The sequence below is a fragment of the Natrix helvetica genome (assembly GCF_964273705.1).
Source record: "Natrix helvetica genome assembly, chromosome: 4".
Taxonomy (NCBI): domain Eukaryota; kingdom Metazoa; phylum Chordata; class Lepidosauria; order Squamata; family Natricidae; genus Natrix; species Natrix helvetica.
This window is the reverse complement of record NC_138550.1, coordinates 9,204,386-9,227,115: the sequence shown is the minus strand read 5'-3', so window position 1 is coordinate 9,227,115 and position 22,730 is coordinate 9,204,386. Positions and strand designations below refer to the sequence as shown.

Sequence of the window (22,730 nt, the reverse complement as noted above, 5' to 3'; positions counted from 1 at the left end):
GCCCCCTGTGCATGTACGTGTGAAACCCCCGTGCACATACGACCCTCTCTGTCCCATTTTGGGCCTAGAGGACCTCGCTGCTGCCTCCGGGGACCAAACACAGGCTGCAGGGGGGGGGGGTGTACACCACATCCTTCTGCACTCCCACCACCCCCATGCATGTGTGTGTGACCTTATCCCCTGCGCATCCGCACAGTTCTCCTGCATGCGCCTCCTCCCCCATGCATGCACAGCAGAGACCCCAAAATCAGCTGGCTGGCAGGAGGTGCACACACATGCATGATGGGGTTGAGATGGGGTGATGGTTCGCGTGCCCGCAGAGAGGACTCTGCATGGCACCCGTGACATGCATGCCATAGGTTCACCATCACAGCCTTAGAGTCTTATCAGAAAAAGTAATGGAAGCAACTTCCAGCCGAAGTGGGTCAATCATCAGTGACTGTGTTTAAACAAAGAGGATGAGGGGACTGGAGGCTAAAACATATGAAGAACAGTTGCAGGAACTGGGTATGTCTAGTTTAATGAAAAGAAGGACTAGGGGAGGCAGGATATCAGTCTTCCAATATCTCAGGGGCTGCCACAAAGAAGAGGGAGTCAAGCTATTCTCCAAGGCACCTGAGGGTAGAACAAGAAGCAATGGGTGGAAACTAATCAAGGAGAGAAGCAACTTAGAACTGAGGAGAAACTTCCTGACAGTTAGAACAATTAATCAGTGGAACAACTTGCCTCCAGAAGTTGTGAATGCCCCAACACTGGAAGTTTTTAAAAAGAGATTGGACAACCATTGGTCTGAAGTGATGTAGGGTTTTCTGCCTAGGCAGGGGGTTGGACTAGAAGACCTCCAAGGTCCCTTCCAGCTCTGCTATTGTATTGTATTGTAAACATGCTTGCAATAAACACATGTCCACCATCTGACAAAAAATTAAAAAATACAATAAATAAAGTATAGAAATACTAGTACAAATAATAAATTAATTAACTAACTAAAAGGAAAACAGACAAAACTCAAATGGCAGATCTGATGGACCACTGGGTCTTTTTCTACCCCCAGTTTTCTATGTTTCTATAATAGTTCTTGTTTACGATATGTGTTTCATTGTTATGTTGGTTTTAAATGATTCTATGATTATTTGCCACCCAGAGTCATTTGTTTGAGATGGGTAGCCATCCCAATTGAATAAATTGTTGTTTACTGTTATTGTTTATCAGTGCTCCAATATCTCAGGGGCTGCCACAAAGAAGAGGGAGTCAAGCTATTCTCCAAAGCACCTGAGGGTAGGACAAGAAGCAATGGGTGGAAACTAATCAAGGAGAGAAGCAACTTGGCACTAAGGAGAAATCTCCTAACAGTTAGAAGAATTAACCAGTGGAACAACTTGCCTCCAGAAGTTGTAAATGCTCCAACACTGGAAGTTTTTAAGAAGATGTTGGCTATCCATTTGTCTGAAGTGGTATAAGGTTCACTGCCTAAGCAGGGGGTTGGGCTAGAAGACCTTCAAGGCCCCTTCCAACTCTGTTATTCTAATTCTAAATAAATAAACGAACAGCACGAAGTCTTGCATGGAACTCAAATCCCATAGACTGTTCTTGTAAAGTCTCGGGACACAGTCCCACTGATCCTATAATTAACTGGTCGAAAATGACTTTTCCCAAAAGATAAATTATATCTCTAAGTTATGTTTGGCAGCTGGTTCATGAATCTATCCGAGCCGATGCTGAAGTGACTGGAAGCCAAAACAAAACAACGCAGGGGGAAAGAACAAAAAAAAAAAAAACCATGAATTGGAATGATGTGGTTATATATAGTTAGTACAAAGTGTTGTAAGGGAATGAATCATGCCAGTTCTTAAAGAAACTTGCTACTTAAGTCCTACCAGCAGGTCACAAAGACCGCCTTCCCCATCACTAACACTGTGCTGATGTGATGTTAATTGATGGCACTGCCAAGCTGGAGTAGGAGATTGTCAAAGCGATGAGGTCAATGCTCTACACAAAACTTTGCCAGCTGTCAACGTCACCACGGAAGCCGGACGACTTTCAAACGCCTGCGCAGAGGTATATATTTACTGTGCGTGGGTTACTGTTTCTTACAGACATCTTCTAACACAAGTGTGGTGGCACAGTGGTTAGAATGCAGTATTGCAGGCTAATTCTGCCAACTGCCAGGGTTTGATCCTCACCAGCTCTAGGTTGTGTCATGTAGATCTGACTGTCTGTCAGGTTTCCAAAAGGTGCCCTAATAAATTCGTTAGCCTCGAGCCAAGTTTCAAAAGAAATCCAGTCATTTATTAGGAGCACCATGTCAGCAATACCGCTTTGCAGTCAGATCTAAACCTCATTTGAGTTATGGCTGAACTTTACCCCGTTCCTTCCCTTCCCTCAGTCTGTGTCATAAATCACATTCACCAACGAGGTGCACACAGCACAAGCCTGCTGTGGTAATCTGAGATCCGACTAGCTGAAGGTATGCATGGGATTTCCTGACCATGGTAACTTTATGAGTTGACATTGAGCAGAATTCAATTCAGCTGAATGCCCTCCACAGGAGTCCTCATTTCTCATGTCGCCTCTTGGGAAAATTAATTCTCCACCCCTTATTCTACCCATGGCAGCACAGTGGTCAGAGTGCAGTATTGCAGGCTAATTCTGCTGACTGCCAGCAGTTCGATTCTCACCAGCTCCAGGTTGACTCAGCCTTCCGTCCTTCCGAGACAGATAAAATGAGGACCCAGATCATTGGGGGGCAATGGGCTGACTCTGTAAACTGCTTAGAGAGGACTGTAGAGCACTATGAAGTGGCATAGTGGAATATTGGAAGACTGCTAGCATGTCTCCCCTAGTCCTTCTTTTCATTAAACTAGACATACCCAGTTCCTGCAACCGTTCTTCATATGTTTTAGTCTCCAGTCCCTTAATCCTCTTTGTTGCTCTTCTCTGCACTCTCTCCCGAGTCTCCACATCTTTTCTACATCGTGGTGACCAAACCTGAATGCAGTATTCCAAGTGTGGCCTTACCAAGGCATTATAAAGTGAACGAATTGTCTCCTGCAAACACCACTCCTCTTTTGCTCCTATTTATTCCCTATGAGAGGGGCCATTCAGCGTCCACTTGTGCCTTTACTTCCAAGTCGAGCCCTGTTCCTTAATAGTTGCCTTCTCCTGACAGATCTGCGGATATGCACATCTGGAACAGGCTCCGGCTGTTCTTCTGCCCACTAATCTCCAACTCAGAAGGCAGCTGATAAATGTCAAACGGCCCTCACCCCATCCCTGCGTCCAACACAGAGCCCTCATCAGAGCCTTCCCCAGACTCCAGGACTGGCCCATGTTCCTCCCCAACCTCCTCACTGTCCGAATCTGCCGCCAGGCAGCTGGGTAACTTGGAGCCAGTCCTCTCTCTCAGCCCACCCCCACCCCAAAGGGTTGTTGCTATGGAGAAAATAGGAGGAAAAAGTGTACTAGAGTTTGTTTGCCACTTTGACTTATTTGTTAAAGTAATAAAAGCAGGAAGGAAGGAAGGAAGAAAGGAAAGAAGGAAGGAAGGAAGGAAGGAAGGAAGGAAGGAAGGAAGGAAGGAAGGAAGGAAAGAAGGAAGGAAAGAAGGAAGGAAGGAAAGAAAGAAGGAAGGAAAGAAAGAAGGAAGGAAGGAAGGAAGGAAGGAAGGAAGGAAGGAAGGAAGGAAGGAAGGAAGGATGGATTCCATAGTATGTTAGATAATGTAAATTCTCTGAGACCTTTTTTTAGAATTAATGTTCCTGGATACCCATTTCTTTCATTCACACTTATTTTTTCCAAACATAAGCTTTTCAGTTTTGTTGTAAACTATCCCTTTGTACAGATCATTTCCCAAAGCAAATATTCTTCTTTCTTTTCTTTTCTTTTCTTTTCTTTTCTTTTCTTTTCTTTTGTTTGGGGAAACATACACTATATTGCCAAAAGTATTTGCTCACAACTGAGTCTGAGTTTGTGGATGGGTGAGCGAATACTTTTGGCAATATAGTGTATATTCCCCAAACATTTTTCTTTTTATTCTGGATTTTTGCTGAGAGAAGAACAGATGCCTATGCTGGGACTTCAAATGCTCTGGCAGATTTTGTAAATTTTAACTCCCAGAGAACTAGTATATCTATATCAGTGATGGCGAACCTATGGCACGCGTGCCACAGGTGGCACACAGAGCCATTTGTCAGGGCACGCGAGGCGCTGCCCTATCAGCTGGCCAGCGCACATGCGCGCACTGGCCAGCCGAGTTCACCTTTTTAAAAGCCATTTTTCGCCCTCCCCAGGCTCCAGAGGCTTTATAGGAGCCTGGGGAGGGCGAAAAGAGCCTCCCCCGCCTCCCCGGAGGCCCTCCGGAGGCTTCAGGGACCATTTGGAGGCTTCCCTGAAGCCTTTGGAACGCTTGAAACAACCCTTCGAGCAAACCGGAAGTGACTTCCAGTTTGTTCGGAGGGTGGTTTTAAGCATTCCAAAGGCTTCAGGGACCGTCCGGAGGCTTCCCTGACGACTTCGGAGCGCTTAAAATGACCCTCCGAGCAAACGTTTTAAGCGTTCCGAAGGCATCAGGGAAGCCTCCGGATGGTCCCTGAAGCCTCCGGGGGGGGGCGGAGGAGGCTCTTTTCGCCCTCCCCAGGCTCATATAAAGCCTCTGGAGCCTGGGGAGGGCGAAAAAAGCATGTAAAAATGAGGGGGTTTGCGCGTTGTGCGCGCATGCGCACTGGGGGATTGCACATTGCATTATGGGTGCGGCACGCCCGCACACGACCCCCCTGCGCTCCCCCCACTTGTGGCACGCGAGCCAAAAAAGGTTCGCCATCGCTGATCTATATCAAGATATATAGACTGTACGCCGCCCCGAGTCCTTCGGGAGAGGGTTGTGGCTAATCAAATAAAATTTGATTGATTGATTGATTGATCAATCAATTGATTAATTAAAGCATGTAACAGAATAGAATAACAGAACAAGACATTTGGGAGGGACCTCGAAGGTCTTCTAGTCCAACCCCATACTCAAGCAGGAAACATTATCACATTTCAGACAAATAGTTGTCCAATCTCTTCTTTAAAACCTTCAGTGTTGGAGCTCCCACAACTTCTGGTGGCAAGTTGTTCCACTGATTGATTGTTCTCACTGTCAGGAAATTTCTCCTTAGTTCCAGGTTGCTTCTCTCCAGGGGTGGGTTCCTGCAGGCATTAGTACCGGTTCGACACCCGAAAATTTTTGCAAGCATAAAACTTTGGGCTCAATCGTGATTGTAAGTTGAGGACAGCCTATATCTCCCGTTCAGTAAAAGGTGGGAAGGAAAATGACCATCCTCACTGCTGACCTCTGCTTTTTCTCTGCACAATAAGGACAATTTGCCATGGATGGGATGGCTTACACGTATAAAATGAGAAGCACACCTACAATTTGTAAAAATCTGAACTCTTACGAGTCCAGAGGTATTTCACGAGAAGAGTCCTCCACTCCTCTGCTCACAATAGAATCCCTTATGCCACCAGGCTCAAAATTTTGGGCTTGGGAAACCTAGAACTATGCCGATTAAAGTCTGAGCTAAACGTAGTACACAAAATTGTCTGCTACAACGTCTTACCTATCAATGACAACTTCAGCTTCAACTGCAATAATACACGAGCAAACAATAGATACAAACTCAAAGTAAACCACTCCAAACTCGATTGCAGAAAATACGACTTCCGCAACAGAGGGGTCAATGCCTGGAATGCTCTACCTGACTCTGTTGTTACATCCTCACCCCCCCCCCCATAGCTTTAACCTCAAACTGTCTACCGTGGACCTCACCCCATTCCTAAGAGGTCCGTAAAGGGGGCGTGCATAAGTGCACCAATGTGCCTACCTTCTCTGTCCTATTGTCCCCATTTATTCATACCCATTTCCTGTGATCATGTCCATCATATACCTGTTATCTCCTACATGTTTTACTGAATAAATACATACATACATGCATACATACATACATACATACATACATACATACATACATACATACATACCTATCTTCCATGCATTAAAAAAAAAAACCTTTAAGGACAAGTGTTCCTATAAAAATAAGGATTTTAGGATGAGCTCATTTCTAAATTTTCCTTCCCTCTACTCCCCTCTGTTGGTTGATGAAGGGCATTGCAGGCCCTGAATCAGCCCAGCTTCAGTCTTGTGCCAGGGGCTGCTCTTCCTAGGAGTAGAAATAATGCATATATTGTAAATTTTCTGCCTCCTTAAAAATGTCTGGGCTTGCAGGCACTTTGGGAGTCAGGCCTCAACTTGCTGTCGACCTTAAAGGAGAACAGTTTTGGACTAGGAGTTAAAGCACCAGGATAGAAAGTGGGAGATTGTGAGTTCTAGTCCCACCTTAGCCATGAAAGGGAGGGTGGGTGACTTTGGGCCAATCACCAGGAGAATATGAGTTCTAGTCCCGCCTTAAGCATGAAAATTGGCCAAGTGCCTTTGGGCCAATCACCAGGAGACTATGAGTTCTAGTCCCACCTTAAGCATGAAAACCAGCCAGGTGACTTTGGGCCAATCACCAGGAGATGGTGGGTTCTAGTCCTGCTTTAGGCACGAAAGCTGGTGGGTGACTCTGGGCCAGTTTCTCTCTCTCAGCCCAACTCACCTCACAGGATTGTTGTTGTGAGGAAAACAGGAGGAGAACGGTCGCTGGAACTGGGTATGTCTAGTTTAATGAAAAGAAGGACTAGGGGAGACATGAAAGCAGTCTTCCGATATCTCAGGGGTTGCCACAAAGAAGAGGGAGTCAAGCTGTTCTCCAAGGCACCTGAGGGTAGAACAAGAAGCAATGGATGGAAACTAATCAAGGAGAGAAGCAACTTAGAACTGAGGAGAAACTTCCTGACAGTTAGAAGAATTAACCAGTGGAACAACTTGCCTCCAGAAGTTGTGAATGCCCCAACACTGGACGTCTTTAAGAAGATGTTGGATAGCCATTTGTCTGAAGTGGTGATAGGGTTTCCTGCCTAGGCAGGGGGTTGGACTAGAAGGCCTCCAAGGTCCCCTCCAACTCTGTTATTGTAAACTCTAAATTATGTTAAAAATATTTAATATAATTCAGCAAGCTACCAGATTGTTTATTAATATTTTTCACTACTTGTCAAGTGCAGGGCTACACACTTAGATCTTCTATCTGAACTGGTTCTTTGTAGCTGTCATAAACAACCACAAAGAAGGGGGGGAGGTCAAGCTATTCTCCAAAGCAACTGAAGGCAGGACAAAAAGCAACAGATGGAAACTCATCTAGGAGATATTCAACCTAGAACTAAGTGGAAATTTCCTGACAGTGAGAACAATCAACCAGTGGAACAAGTTGCCTCCAGAAGGTGTGAATGCTCCAACACTGGAAGTTTTTAAGAAGAGATTGAACAACTACTTGTCTGAACTCGTATAGGGTTTCCTACCTGATCAGGGGGTTGGACTAGAAGACCTCCAAGTCCCTTCCAACTCTGTTATTCTATTCTGTTCTATCAATTATGTGTCCAGAGAAATCCCATTTAAACTGGGACAGGGAGTATTGGAGTACTTCCTCTGAGTTATTGTGAATAGAGCTTAGAAAGTGTTTCTAAAGCGTTTCTTTTTTGTTCTTTTATTCAAACATCATCTTCCATTAAACAGTGTGTCGTCTGCACAAATATTTTGTGCAATTATTTTATACAATAACAATTTACAGCCATATATATTATTTTAGCTATTCTTAACGTAATATTAATATATACCATCCCTAATACTATAACAATCCTCTTCTTAACTTATTCCACTTTGTTAAAACATTTTCTCTATTTCACTCCTCTGCTTTTTTCCACTTTTCATATTTATTCTCTAACCATTGATAAAACAATTCCTATCTGTTATAATAATCAGATTGTTCCTTTTCTTTAATTTCGAGTGTTAACCTATTCATTTCTGCACATTCTAATATTTTCCTAATCACATCCTCACCCATAGGGATCTCTTCATTGTTTCAAATTTGTGCAAATACAATCCTAGCTGCAGTTATTACGTGAATTGTCAAGTATACCTTTTCTTTACTGTAAGTTTCGGGGAAAAAACCCAACAAAAATAATTCAGGTTTTGGATCAGGATGCTGTTGTATCATCTCCTCGAGCCATGTACATACTTTTATCCGATATGTTTTGACTTTTACGCATGTCCACCGCATATGATAATACAACCCCGGTGTCTGGTGGCATTTTCAACATTTCACTGATTTATCTTTAAACATCTTTGCCAACCTTGATAGTGGAAAATGCCATCTGTAAAACATCTTGTACAAATTCTCTTTATATGCAGGTTCTAAAGCGTTTCTGAACACCAACGAAACTATGCCATCTATTCCCTCCCCCCACTAGTATCTAGATAGACCTTTGTGTGCAGATCTTTTATTAAAGAAAATCACGTTTGCAAAGCAATGCAGCAATTACACATAACTTCAATAGTTTTATTTTTCAAAGGTTACTCCCACAGAGGTAGATAAATGACTAAACAATGAAAGAGCGAGCTCAGGTTTAAATTGAGTCTGAGAGGAAGGATGAGAAGGAGGAATCGCTCCGTATTTCCATTATTCGTTGTTTTAGATATAGGAAAATAAGGGTAACATGAGATGTTTTGCAACATCTGAGCTGAGGTCCTAATAGCGTGGGATTTTCATAAAAACAGTAGGAAAGTAGTTGAAGGTTGCTTTCATTTGGGATACAGGGAGTCCTCGACTTACAACAGTTCATTCAGTTTAGTGGTGGGATTCAAAAAAATTAATTACTGGTTCTGTGGCTGTGGCTTGGTGGGCATGGTTTGGTGGGCGTGGCAGGGGAAGGATAATGTAAAATCCCCATTTCCCCCTCACTCCAGGGGAAGGATACTGTAAAATCTACATTCAGTCTCCACTTGAGAGGAAGGATATTGTAAAATCTCCATTCTCTCCCTACTCCAGGGGAAGGATACTGCAAAATCCCCATTAAGTCTCCACTCCAGCGGAAGGATACTATAAAATCTCCATTCTCTCCCCCCTCCAGGGGAAGGATATTGTAAAATCTCCATTCTCTCCCTACTCCAGGGGAAGGATAATGCAAAATCTCCATTCTCTCCCTACTCCAGGGGAAGGATACTGTAAAATCTCCATTCTCTCCTCACTCTAGGGGAAGGATACTTCAAAATCTCCATTCCCTCCCCACTCCAGGGGAAGGATACTGCAAAATCCCCATTAAGTCTCCACTCCAGGGGAAGGATACTGTAAAATCTCCATTCTCTCCTCACTCTAGGGGAAGGATACTTCAAAATCTCCATTCCCTCCCCACTCCAGGGGAAGGATACTGCAAAATCCCCATTCACTCTCCACTCCAGGGGAAGGATACTGTAAAATCTACATTCAGTCTCCACTTGAGAGGAAGGATATTGTAAAATCTCCATTCTCTCCCTACTCCAGGGGAAGGATACTGCAAAATCCCCATTAAGTCTCCACTCCAGCGGAAGGATACTATAAAATCTCCATTCTCTCCCCCCTCCAGGGGAAGGATATTGTAAAATCTCCATTCTCTCCCTACTCCAGGGGAAGGATAATGCAAAATCTCCATTCTCTCCCTACTCCAGGGGAAGGATACTGTAAAATCTCCATTCTCTCCTCACTCTAGGGGAAGGATACTTCAAAATCTCCATTCCCTCCCCACTCCAGGGGAAGGATACTGCAAAATCCCCATTAAGTCTCCACTCCAGCGGAAGGATACTGTAAAATCTCCATTCTCTCCCCCCTCCAGGGGAAGGATATTGTAAAATCTCCATTCTCTCCCTACTCCAGGGGAAGGATACTGGAAAATCTCCATTCTCTCCCTACTCCAGGGGAAGGATACTGCAAAATCCCCATTCCCTCCTCACTCCAGGGGAATGATACTGCAAAATCTCCATTCACTCTCCACTCCAGGGAAAGGATACTGTAAAATCCCCATTCCCTCCCCACTCCAGGGGAAGGTTACTGCAAAATCTCCATTCTCTCCCCACTCCAGGGGAAGGTTACTGCAAAATCTCCATTCTCTCCCCACTTCAGGGAAAGGATACTGCAAAATCAAAATGTTTTCTATGGTAACGTGAAACGTGCTGCATCAATAGGTTAACGTAAAATCTCACAAGGGGCATCCAGGCAACCCTCAACTTACAACCACAATGGAGCTCAAAATATCTGTTGCTAAGCGAGACAGTTGTTGAGTAAGTTTCACCCAATTTTTACGACCTTTCTGGCCACAGTTGCTGAGTGAATCATTGCAGTTGTTAAGTTAGTAACCCAGCTGTTAAGTGAATCTGGCTTCCCCATTGACTTGGTTTCTCAGGAGGTCTCAAAATGGGATCACTGCAAACGGCATAAATATTGAAGGGACGTAATAATAGTACAATAGGTAGAATGACTGGGACATCTTAATAACTTGCTATTTCGCTTCTGTAAGGGGTGGGGCGAGGGGCAGGGCTGAATCCCACCACTCCGCAGGCTGGATACTTTGCATTGGCAGGCCATATCCAATCCGCGGGCCGTAGTTTGAGGATCTCTGGTCTACCCGGTTCTTCTTTGTACAAATAAAAGCTGATATTTTTTCCCAAGCTTCTTCTTGGGTCTTTCTTTCTTTGGCATTTTGGTGACTCAAGTACATTTTGGGACCTTACAATATGAATCAGTTGCCGAGCATCTGAATTTTGATGAGTTGACCAAGGGGATGGTAACGGTCTTAAATGTGAAAAAAAATGTCACTTTTTTCAGCGCCATTGTAACTTCGAACAGTCACTGAATCAGAGGTGCTATTCAGCAGGTCCTGACCAGTTCTGGAGAACCCGTAGCAGAAATTTTGAGTAGTTTGGAGAACCGGTAAATACCACCTCTGTCTGGCCCCGCCCAGAGATGTGTTGCTGCTGGTTCAGCCCGGATCGGCCAAACCGGTAGTAGCAGAGCAGCAGGAGGCTCCAGTTGCTTCTGCACAGAAGCATCACGTGCCTGCAGGGGAGTAGCAAACTGGTAGTAAAAAGTTTAGCAACCCACCTCTGGCCCAGCCCCCATCTATTTTCTGCCTCCCGAGTCCCAGCTGATCAGGAGGAAATGGGGATTTTGCAGTATCCTTCCTCTGGAGTAGGGTGGGAATGGAGATTTTCCAGTATCCTTCCCCTGGAGTGGGGAGGGAATGGAGATTTTGCAGTATCCTTCCCCTGGAGTGGGGAAGGAATGGAGATTTTCCAGTATCCTTCCCCTGGAGTGGGGTTGGAATGGAGATTTTCCAGTATCCTTCCTCTGGAGTGGGGTGGGAATGGAGATTTTCCAGTATCCTTCCTCTGGAGTGGGGTGGGAATGGAGATTTTCCAGTATCCTTCCTCTGGAGTGGGGTGGGAATGGGGATATTGCAGTATCCTTCCCCTGGAGTGGGGTGGGAATGGAGATTTTCCAGTATCCTTCCCCTGGAGTGGGGTGGGAATGGAGATTTTCCAGTATCCTTCCTCTGGAGTGGGGTGGGAATGGGGATATTGCAGTATCCTTCCCCTGGAGTGGGGTGGGAATGGAGATTTTCCAGTATCCTTCCCCTGGAGTGGGGTGGGAATGGAGATTTTCCAGTATCCTTCCCCTGGAGTGGGGTGGGAATGGAGATTTTCCAGTATCCTTCCCCTGGAGTGGGGTGGGAATGGAGATTTTCCAGTATCCTTCCTCTGGAGTGGGGTGGGAATGGGGATATTGCAGTATCCTTCCCCTGGAGTGGGGTGGGAATGGAGATTTTCCAGTATCCTTCCCCTGGAGTGGGGTGGGAATGGAGATTTTCCAGTATCCTTCCCCTGGAGTGGGGTGGGAATGGAGATTTTCCAGTATCCTTCCTCTGGAGTGGGGTGGGAATGGAGATTTTCCAGTATCCTTCCCCTGGAGTGGGGTGGGAATGGAGATTTGACAGTATCCTTCCCCTGGAGTGGGGTGGGAATGGAGATTTGACAGTATCCTTCCCCTGGAGTGGGGAGGGAATGGAGATTTTCCAGTATCCTTCCCCTGGAGTGGGGAGGGAGTGGGGACTTTCTCCCGCAAATGTGATGACCATTTCTTCATCCTATCTTATCTTTAATGCCTTTCTTTTCTAGGTTTGTGCAGATTTTTTGTGATGCAGTTTGATCCCCTTGTCTCTTTCAACAGTTTCGTCCGCCGGCCAGGCCTGTCTGCTTTTCTGTCCATTATAGGAACTTGAGTTCCTTTAGTATGTATACAGATCTAATATTTTGCATGGTTTATCTTTCCTCTAACCTTGCAGTTTTATCACAGCTTTGCACAGAGCACTGCTTTGGAAACGGGAACGCCCTAGACGGCTGTGGGTCAGCAACCTGGGGTCTTCCAAATGTTTAAGACCCAGCCGGAAAGACAATTTGTAAAAGATGCCACGTTTCTAAATCCTAACGGGAGTTAGCTTGATCACTGCCATGCATTCGGATTACGCATTCTGAATATTACTGTTAAGACTTTATTTGATTTTATGTTTTCGTTATCACTGAATTTGGCTGCAATGGATGTTTTACCACAGGGGTGTCAAACTCAAGGCCCGGGGACTGGATCCGGCTGATAGGCTGCTTAGATCTGGCCCTGGAAACAGCAGAGGACTGACCCGTGGTGCTCCTCCTGTGAAAATGGAGCTTAGGAGGGCCATGTGCGGCTCTCCCAAGCTCCATTTTTGCTGGCAAAAGTTGCAGGAGGCCGTCGCAGTCGAAAACAGAGCTCATTTTTGATGACAGAGCCCTCAGGCCACCTCTAGCACCAGGGGTGAGTTGCTGCCGGTATTACTGCCGGTTCGGCGCACATGCACATTTGCACCTAAAAAGGTCTGTGCATGCGCACAATGTTAGAAAAGGGGAAAAAAATAAATTTCTGCAATAACGATTGTTCTGCGCATGCGCAGAACTGAAAATCAAGATGGCGGCGCAGCCGATAGAACCGATTCGGAGGTGTGGCAGGACGAGTTACTACCTACTTGGCCGAACCGATCCGAATTGGTAGAAACCCACCTCTGACTGGAACCCCCCCCGACACGAGTGAGGTCAAGCTGGCCACGCCCACCCCACCCACGCCCAGCCCAGGCCACCAAAGTCAAACACAATCCTGATGCGGTCCTCAATGAAATCGAGTTTGACGCCCCTGCTTTACCTCAAACCTTTTCAGTCTGGGGTTCCGTTGTGTGGGTCAGGAATTTTGGGAGTCTGAAGACAAACCGAGAGCTTCAGATGGAGGCAAGATAGTTTAGATGATTGTGTTGAGTTTCTCCCTGGAAGAATGGCGGCCATCCATCTGAATCTGCACCATTTTAGTTCTTGAAACACAGCACCAGAAGCACTCTGTGTTTTCTTTGTCTTGCAACTCTTCATTCCCAATTAAGTTTGACAGTTGTTAGCCATTAGTTATGGGACGCGGTGGCTCAGTGGCTAAGACACTGACCTTGTCAATCAGAAGGTTGGCAGTTTAGCGGTTCGAATCCCTAGCGCCGCATAACGGAGTGAGCTCCCGTTCCTTGTCCCAGCTTCTGCCAACCTAGCAGTTTGAAAGCACGTAAAAAATGCAAGTAGAAAAATAGGGACCACCTTTGGTGGGAAGGTAACAGCGTTCCGTGCGCCTTTGGCATTGAGTCATGCCGGCCACATGATCACGGAGACGTCTTTGGACAGCGCTGGCTCTTTGGTTTAGAAATGGAGATGAGCCCTGCTCCCTAGAGTCGGGAACGACTAGCACATATGTGCGAGGGGAACCTTTTACCTTATCCGTTAATTATCAGTCATTTAAAAAACAGTCTGATTATGGCACACTCATCTTTTATCTGCTATTTAGGCAAAGAGAAGGATTAGCATCTTCCATCTTTTCAGGTCCTGAGCCCTTCCACCCCCCAAAATATTTTTGTTTGGAAAAACAAATCCCAAAGTATATGAGCAAATCATGATAATCACGACCTTAGCTTCCGGATCTTTCACGAGACCAATCTATTTACCACGCTTCAGCGTTCTTCTGTAAAGGTTTGCAAGATTTCGTGGGGAAAAAACATGCTGCAGTTTGGTGAGGTTTGATAACCACGCAAATGCTCAGCCATTTCAAAACAATGTAATTATGAAGAATACATTTTGGAAATCTACTAATGCCAGGAACCATTGCTAGCCACCATCGTTTGCATTTTTCCTTTAAATCTTAGACGGCAACGCCTGTGCATTTCCAAGCCCCTGTCATCAATGATCTTATTGTAGGGTTGAAACTTCCAGCTGCATGCCAAGATGTGCCACCAAATGTACTTCTGGTAGAAAAACTCCTAGTAGCACTTGTACAAGACCCTGGAGGTGCTGTGTGCCTTTTCCAGCCACATGGTTATTTTTTCTCCTTGGACTTTTCTTCTAGTTCCCTTTACCCACTTCATGTGATTCCCACCCCTAGAAGACTGGAGACTAAAGGGGTCCTTGGTGCTCTCTGTGCTTGGTAGTTTTCTTGCAGACGTTTCATTAGCCATACTAGGTAACATCATCAGTGCTAGAAGGAAGTGTAACAACAGCCTAATCAAGGAACCTCTAAGAAAAATCCTCACCAACACTGACAGGGCAAGCCAGCTTCTATATAAACAGAGAGAAAACCCAAGTCCTTTCTACGTCGCACTGATGATGTTACCTAGTTGGGCAATGAAAGGTCCACAAGAAAACAACCCACCTCAAGAACCCAAGGGCCCCGAGCTACAAATATTCTCCTTCACTGAGGCTGGAGACTGTGCCCCGTTGCCCAGTATAGTCCTTGCAAGTGTGACATGTTTTGCACATGCGCCCTTCTCTCCCTCTCTCTTGCACCCCGGCTGTATGACGGGAGAACGCCCACGATCATTTCTTTCTGTTTTTGTTGCTCCTGTCATTGTCATGCTTTGTTAGGTACAAAGACAGGAGGCTGGCCCAGCACAAGTCGGAAATAGAGTGTTTCACTCCAAAAGGGAGTATGGGAAATGGTGGGCGAGCGACAATGAGCAGGTAAGTAAAAGCATGAATGCCACCTGACCCCTTCCAAGGGTCAAGGGGCTTTGTCTGTCAGAGGAGGATTGCCCGGGGGGGAACATTGCATCCCACCTCCTCAACGTCTGATCGTCATCGTCCAACCTGTGCGATGTATCTCTAGATGATTTGTGTTGTTGGTTACGGTTGCAAAATAAGTTCGGCTTCTTGTTTGGTCTGTAACAGTAGCTCCATTTGCAGGAGAAGGTTCTAAGTGCCGAGAGCAGGGGTGTCGAACTAGCGGCCCCTGGGCCAGATGCATCATGTGCAGGACACACCCACTCTGGCTTCACAAAGGCAAAAAAGTCATGATACGTCACATGACGTGGTCGAGTTTGATAGCCATGGCCTAGAGAATGGAAACAATCCTGTAAGGCAGACTGGAGAAACGTGGGGTTGTGAGAAAGCTGAATTATTCACTGAGTGGGATGCATGGGAACATTGCAGCTCACCTTCTCCATGTGTGATCATCATCATCATCCAACCAACCTGTGCAGTGTAGTTTATGTCGTCCGATCTCCAATCAGGGCTGTAAAACCAGTTTGGCTTCTTGTGTAGTCTGTGACGGCAGTTTCCTTTGCAGCAGAAAGTTCTAAGTCCCTGGAGAATAGAAACGGTCCTTTAAGGCAGACTGGAGAAATGTGCGGTTGTGAGAAAGCTGGAAGTTTTTCTAGGTAGCCTGAACATGCAAACAACCTGGGCTACGTCAAAGTGAGCGAGGCCTGGATTTTCCACTGTTTTCCTGTTTGACAGGGTTTTTATGTTATAACAATATTGAAGCTATGATAAGGATCCAGAAGTGACGTGCAGTCAGGGGAGGCAGGGGACGCACAGCCTCACCACTGTCATCATGAAAAGGAAAAAAAATGTAAAAGGAAAAAGGCGAGAGCTGAGGTCAGGCTGAGCTAGTTGCTGCCTCACCGTGGATGACTCTGCTTAACTGTTTCATGCCAGCCACATGACCACGGAGACTTCTTTGGATAGCGCTGGCTCTTCGGCTTTGAAACAGAGATGAGCTCTGCCCCCTAGAGTCAGGAACGACTAGCACATATGTGTGAAGGGAACCTTTACCTTCACCTTAATCTAGAGAAAAGAAGGAATAGGGATGACATGGTAACAGTATTCCATGTTTGAGTGGCTGCCACAAAGAAGAGGGGGTCCAACCTGTTCTCCAAAGCACTTAAAGGCAGGACAAGAAGCAATGGATGGAAACTAAAAGAGAGAAGCAACCTAGTACTGCGGAAGAATTTACTGACAGGGAGAACAATTAATCGGTGGAACGACTTGCCTTCAGAAGTTGTGAGTTGTGAGCTCCATCACTGGAGGTTTTTAGAAAGAGATTGGACAACCATTTATCTAAAAGGTTATGTAGGGTCTCCTGCTTGATCGAGGGGTTAGCTAGAAGGCCTCCAAGATCCCTTCCAACTCTGTTATTCTGGTTATTTTTCTATCAAAACCAAAGGCTCAAAATTGGGAACTCTCCTGAAATATATTTGCCCTAGCAACAAGGGCAAAGCATGAATTGACGCATTCCCAAAAGGTGAATTTGTTACCCATTTTCCACTCACTTTTCTTCTCCTGATCTTCCTCTGCACCTTTCATCCTCCCCCTCCTTCCTTTTTTCCCCTTTTTTTCTTTACCAGCAAAAATGTCCTGGAGTGGTTGGATGAGAGCTTCTCAAGATACTTAGCTTTACTGAAAAATACTTAGACGTGTAGTCTACCGTGACAAGGAAAGAAAAAAAATCACACTTGAGGATTTCCAAGGGCACCTGCATAATCCACAAATCATCCCTAAATCTCTCCCACAGATAATGCCAGCAATCAGAGATAAAGCAGTTGTGTAGGTTGAATCAAACATAAGGACACTCACAGATTGCAGAGACATGCAGAAAATGTTAATCTTCTCCTCTTCACTGAGAGCAGCCAGAAAGATTGTGACAAAATAGTTGTGGCCCACCAGCGACCAGCAGAGACGGTGAGGAGGTTGGGAAGAAACATGAACCAGGCCTGGAGGCTGGGGAAGGCTCAGACGAGGGCTCTGCATCAGAGGCAGAGACAGGGCCAAGGGCATGTGGCAGTGATGAGGTGCCTTCGGGAGCTAGACCGCAGTGAGGCAGAGGAACAGCTGGAGCCTGTTCCCAGTGTGCGCATGCACAGAGCTGCCAGAAGAAAAGAACAACTCAGAAATCAGGGTTGACTTGGGAGTAAAGCCACAGGTGGAAGGCGATTGGCCCCACCCATAGGAAATAAAAGAGGAGCGAAAGGAGAGTGGGCTTTTGCAGGAAACAATTTGTTCGTTCGGTCGTTAGATTCATTTCAGGAGTGTGAAGATCTGTCCGTGAATCTCAGAGACTCTGTGCCCAGTCTTTCCTTGCACAGCACCTCATTTGGAAAATATTTACATGGCAGCTTTCCAAGATTGATAAGGTCTGTGGCCATGAATATTCCTTTGAAAGACTGTTTGCCAGGCCCTGCTGTGTGTGAATGAGAGGAATTCACATTCATTTAATAAAAGGGGTTTTGTCGGGACCGAGAATCTCCCTTGTGCTTTTTGAGGAAGCCTAGGTCAGAATAATAGTTCCTTTTACAGTCGCCGCCTCCAGGATCCCATAAGCTTCACCACAATAGATGTTTGCTACAAGCCAAGCTCTATTCCGGTCCTGCAAAAATGGGATTAAGAAAGAAACAAAGACATTTAAGCAACAGCTCATAGAATTTATACAGGTAATCAACGGCGTACAACAGTTCATTTGGTGGCTGTGCGAAGATACGACGGCATTGAAAAAAGTGACTTATGACCGTTTTTCACACAACTGTTGCAACATCCCCAGATGCTGGGCATCTGACTCATATTTATGATGGTTGCAGAGTCCCAGGGGCACATGTGATCCCCTTTTGCGAGTTTCTGATATGCAAAGCGAACAGGGAAGTTAGATCTATTTAACAACCTAACAACTGCAGTGATTCACTTAACAACTGGGGCAAGAAAGGTCGTAAAATGGGACAAAATGCACTTAACGAGTGTCTCACTTAACAACAGAACTTCTGGACTCCCTTGTGGTCGTACGTTGAGGACTACTTGTAGGGAGTTAAAACCCAATTACATGCCAGGCTAAACGAAACTGATTGGTTTGGGGATGCTATTTGTTTCGGTTAAAATCTGCACAGTTCCTCCTGCCTTGGCACCACAAAATCCTCTAAAATCCAACAATATTTTAGAGCTTGGCCAAATGATCAGGAAAATTTGGAGTTTGGGACCACAGTTAATTGCGACTTCCCAAAATACAAGAATCAACAGCCTTTTAAAAGGGTTTATTAAAATGTTTACCAGATTAAATTGAACAAAATTCGTGTTTCCTATTTTTTGAATCCGAAGGATGACGTCTCAGCTCTCCAAGACATCAGTTTCATCTTTGTGGGCCAATGATGTCAACAAGCCTTGATCTCATTCACACATCTGCTTGGTATTGATTGCCCATGCTTGCTTATTTTTTTTCATTCTCTTGATGTTTCATAGAGCCTCCCCTCCCCTCCTTTTGTTATTGCTGTATCTGCTTTGAACGTCAACTGAAATTGATCTATTCTGTAAAAAGCAATTTCAGATGAAGGAGAAGAAGCAAATTGATGGGGATGAAAAAGGTACATGCAAATATCAAGTACTCGTGTGCCATTTTTATGCCATAGGAAATAGGGTGGGTTGTTTTCTCCCCATCCGATTTTTCCCCCTCATCTTGTATCCTGTTTCCTGGGGGGGGGGGGGTCCAGCAGAGACTACTGCCGGTTCGCTCAGGGACGCGTTGCGTACATAGCGTGTGTGCATGCGCAGAAGCAAAAAACAAGATGGTGGCACCATAGGTTCGAGGGCATGGCAGGCCGCCAAACCATTACCGGTTTGGTCAAACCAGTCCAAACCAGTAGGAACCCGCCACTGCTGTTTCCCCGAAAATAGGACCTCCCTGGATAATAAGCCCAATCGGGCTTTTGAACACATGCACTAATGTAAGCCCTCCCCAAAAATAAGCCCTCCTCTAAAATATTTAAATGCATGCGCAGCCAGTCCCCGCCATTTCCTGGGGAGAATGGGGGAGATTGCACCTGCTATCCACGCGGAACAGCCTCAGGAGGCCACTCCCACAAATCCTAGCTACCGCACCCCTTCTCTTAGTGGTGGCTGCAAAAAGAGAGGCAGGCCCAGTGACGCTAGGGCTGGCAAGAGTGTGCCAGAAACAGAGACAGAAGTTTTGGCCCTCTCTGGATCAGCTGATCTACGGGCCGTGGGCCGAGGTTAAGGGGCTTCCTGCACCTCAGAAATAATAAGACGTCCCCCAAAATAACGCCAAGCGCTTATTTCGGGAGTCAAAAGAAAAGAAGACCCTGTCTTATTTTTAGATTCTTTTTGTCATAAAAAGGAGGTTTTTTTTCTGAGTGAAAAATATACCATGTTTCCCCAAAAATAAGACAGGGTCTTATTTACGGGAAAACATGGTATATTTTTCCCTCAGGAAAAAAACCTCCCTTTTATGTCCACAAGAACCTAGGAATTCCAGTTCGGTGGACAGAAAATGCATCATCATACTGAATATGTTGCATTAACTTAATAGACCGGAAATCTTATTATGAGTAGAATCTGAAGCATTCCTCTTAAGGATCACTTATTGTGATTAAAACAGGTGATTCTTTCTTCCAAAGAATGTTGGTATAAGAGTAAAAGGAGAACTAATTGCAAAGTTTACTAGCTCAGAACTCTGAGTATATAATCCTGCCAGGTAAGATTGCACCTTAGAAGTGTAGAAAGTCAGCGCCTACCCTCTAAGAAGAATGAAATGTTTTGGGAAATATTAAAAAGGCAGAATGTTATATTTCCCTAAAGAAGAAATGGAGAAACATGTTTTAGCGGCAGGAGGCAGCCTCCACTTTCTCTTAATAGCCCACAGCAGATGCCAGCACTTAAGGAGATGAAGAGCTTATTGAAAGAAGCCGACTATCTAGATGGCTCTATTCATAAGCAAAGCAAACACTGCAGGCAGAAATCCATTCAAGGCAGGATATTTCAAAACTACTTGCAGCAAAGTTTGATGGCTAACAACTGCAGAGTGATAGGATTAGAAGCAGCCCCTCGCTCAAGATTCAACACAGGATGAAAACCATTAGCCACCATAGGAATTGCCCAACCCCCTTTCAGAACACAAGTCCCTTCATTGCACATACACACCAGAGCAAAGTTACCGAAACTTTGGAACAGATAAACAATAAGCCAGAGTCTGAGCAGGTTAGCTCAGACAAACACCTAGGATTTGCATTTCCTCTTTTGCCTATAGAGCCAACTACGACCCCTACATGACCCCATAGGAATCTGACAACAGTCAATAGAATATTAAAGGACATGTCCTTGCACAGGAACAGGAAGCTCAAATACAAAGCCCAAGGAAGGCATAAAAACCCTACACTCTCAACTCCATTTTGTCAGCTGCCCAGGATGACATGCGGTTGGTGGTTCTGCTTCATCAATAAACCTTTCTTTCCAATCAGTCTCCATGTTTCCGATCTCTTTCTCCCAGCTTGGAACTGAACCAGATGGATATTTTCTTCCAATAGAAGCAACCTAGAACTAAGGTGGAAATTTTCTGACTGTCAGAACAATAGGAATTGCCCAACAAGCCCTTTCATTGCATCAGCCAAACTTCAACCAAACTTAGCTCAGACAAACTCCTAGGATTTGTACATGGCCCCATGAGCGTCTGACAACAGCCAATAGAATACATGTCCTTGCATAGGAACAGGAAGTTCAAGTGCAAACTCAAGATAAGGTATAACCCCCCACCCTCAACTCCATGTGGTCAGTTACCCAGAATCACACGTTCATCATTAAACACCTTTCCAATCAGCCTCCATGTTTCCAGTGACTTTCTCCCAGCTTGGAACTGAACCCAGATGGACATTTTTTCCAATAGAAGCAACCTACAACTAACTGACAGTTAGAACAATTAATCAGTGGAATGACTTACCTCCAGAAGTTGTAAATGCTCCAACCCTGGAAGTTTTTAAGAAGAGATTGGACAAGCCTTTGTCGGAAATAGTGTGGGGTGTTGGACCTCCAAGATCCCTTTCAAATCTGTTATTCTGTTATTCTTATATGGTTCATAGATTGCATTAGAAAGTTAAATCTGTAGAAGGTCACTTTTCATCCATGTACTGAAACAGTAAAAATTGACTGTAGTATTGCCAAGGGAATGACAACCAACAATATCGTGTGAGACTGAACCCCGAATCCTACTCATATTTTTAGATTAGCACTTGTGTTTTGCAAAAAAAATCGGCACAGAGAATATTAACAATCAGCTCTATATGCTATTTCCTCCGGATGGAGATGACATGGGAGATAAATGATATTTCGAATCGTGTTTTGATAGGTTTTTTTTTAAAAACCCGCATCACGGATTTATCCAGGAAGTTAGTTGTTTGGCTTCCCATGGTGACTGCCTGCAATTTTCCTGGCAAGATTTCCGAAGTAGTTTGCCATTGCCTCCTTCCTAGAGCTTAGAGAGAATGGCTGGCCCAAAACTCCCCCAGTTGGCTTTGTGCTTAAGGCAGGACTAGAACTCACTGTCTCCCAATTCTAGCCCAGGATCTAATCAGTACGCCAAACTAATTCTCTAGTGGTAGGTGTCTAGCTCAAATTATTTATATTCAAGTTAATGCTGCATGTCGCTTGTGGATTGTGAATGAACATTTGTGTGTGTGTGTGTGTGTGTGTGTGTGTGTGTTTATAGAGTTTATCATTGTTGTCTTTTAATGACCCCGTAATGCCTTGCAGGATGGAATCTGGGTAACTGAATGGACCTCAGTGTTTACTGGCCAGATGCCTTTCCTGTCGCCAATGCCGGGTTTTGCTCAGTAGATGTATTCTCATTGTGCCCAAAGAGAGAAATATCTACCTCTACCTAGGATCGAACTCACAGCCTCCTGATTGTGAGGCGGCAGCTCCACCCCTAGGCACACCACACCACTGTGTGTTTACACAGTCTCTGTGAATTATTAATTTCTTATTTGCTGCATTTAATTAAGTCAGTAATTTCATGCCCAAATCATAGCAGGGCTATTGAGACGTCTACGTTTTGACAACCTCATAAAACATTACCATTGCATAATTGATTTTATACATTAGAAGCAAAAGCTATTAATGGAGAGCTGACGACTGATTGTTTTTTCCGAATATAAAAGTGCCTTGCAAACAGATCAGGAACAAAAAAACATCTCTCTCTTTTGTCCAGCATCTTCCATTTTGCATTTGTTTGGTTTCTTTTTCTTTGAAGAAAAACTGACACATAAAATCATCTTTTCCAGCATCAATAGTTGCTGTAATGCAAATATATATCTATATCTATATCTATATCATCTATATCTATATCTATATCTATATCTATATCTATATCTATATCTATATCTATATCATCTATATCTATCTATATCTATATCTATATCTATATCTATATCTATATCTATATCTCTGTCTGTCTGTCTGTCTATCTATCTATCTATCTATCTATATCTATATCTATATCTGTCTGTCTGTCTGTCTGTCTATCTATCTATCTATCTATCTATCTATCTATATCTATATCTATCTATCTATCTATCTATCTATCTATCTATCTATCTATCTATCATCTATCTATCATCTATCTATCTATCTATCTATC

The 22,730-nt window shown here is 44.7% G+C and overlaps 1 protein-coding gene across 1 annotated transcript in view; it reads left to right on the top strand.

Annotated features, from left to right (window-relative positions):
• The window catches only part of GRM5 (glutamate metabotropic receptor 5), a gene marked incomplete at both ends in the record, with an annotated part of 241,386 nt that overhangs the window by 208,581 nt on the left and 10,075 nt on the right, over positions 1 to 22,730 (top strand). Inside the window, 1 exon segment of the mRNA XM_081952370.1 lies at positions 14,912 to 15,007. Within this exon segment, the coding sequence (XP_081808496.1) occupies positions 14,912 to 15,007 (96 nt within the window).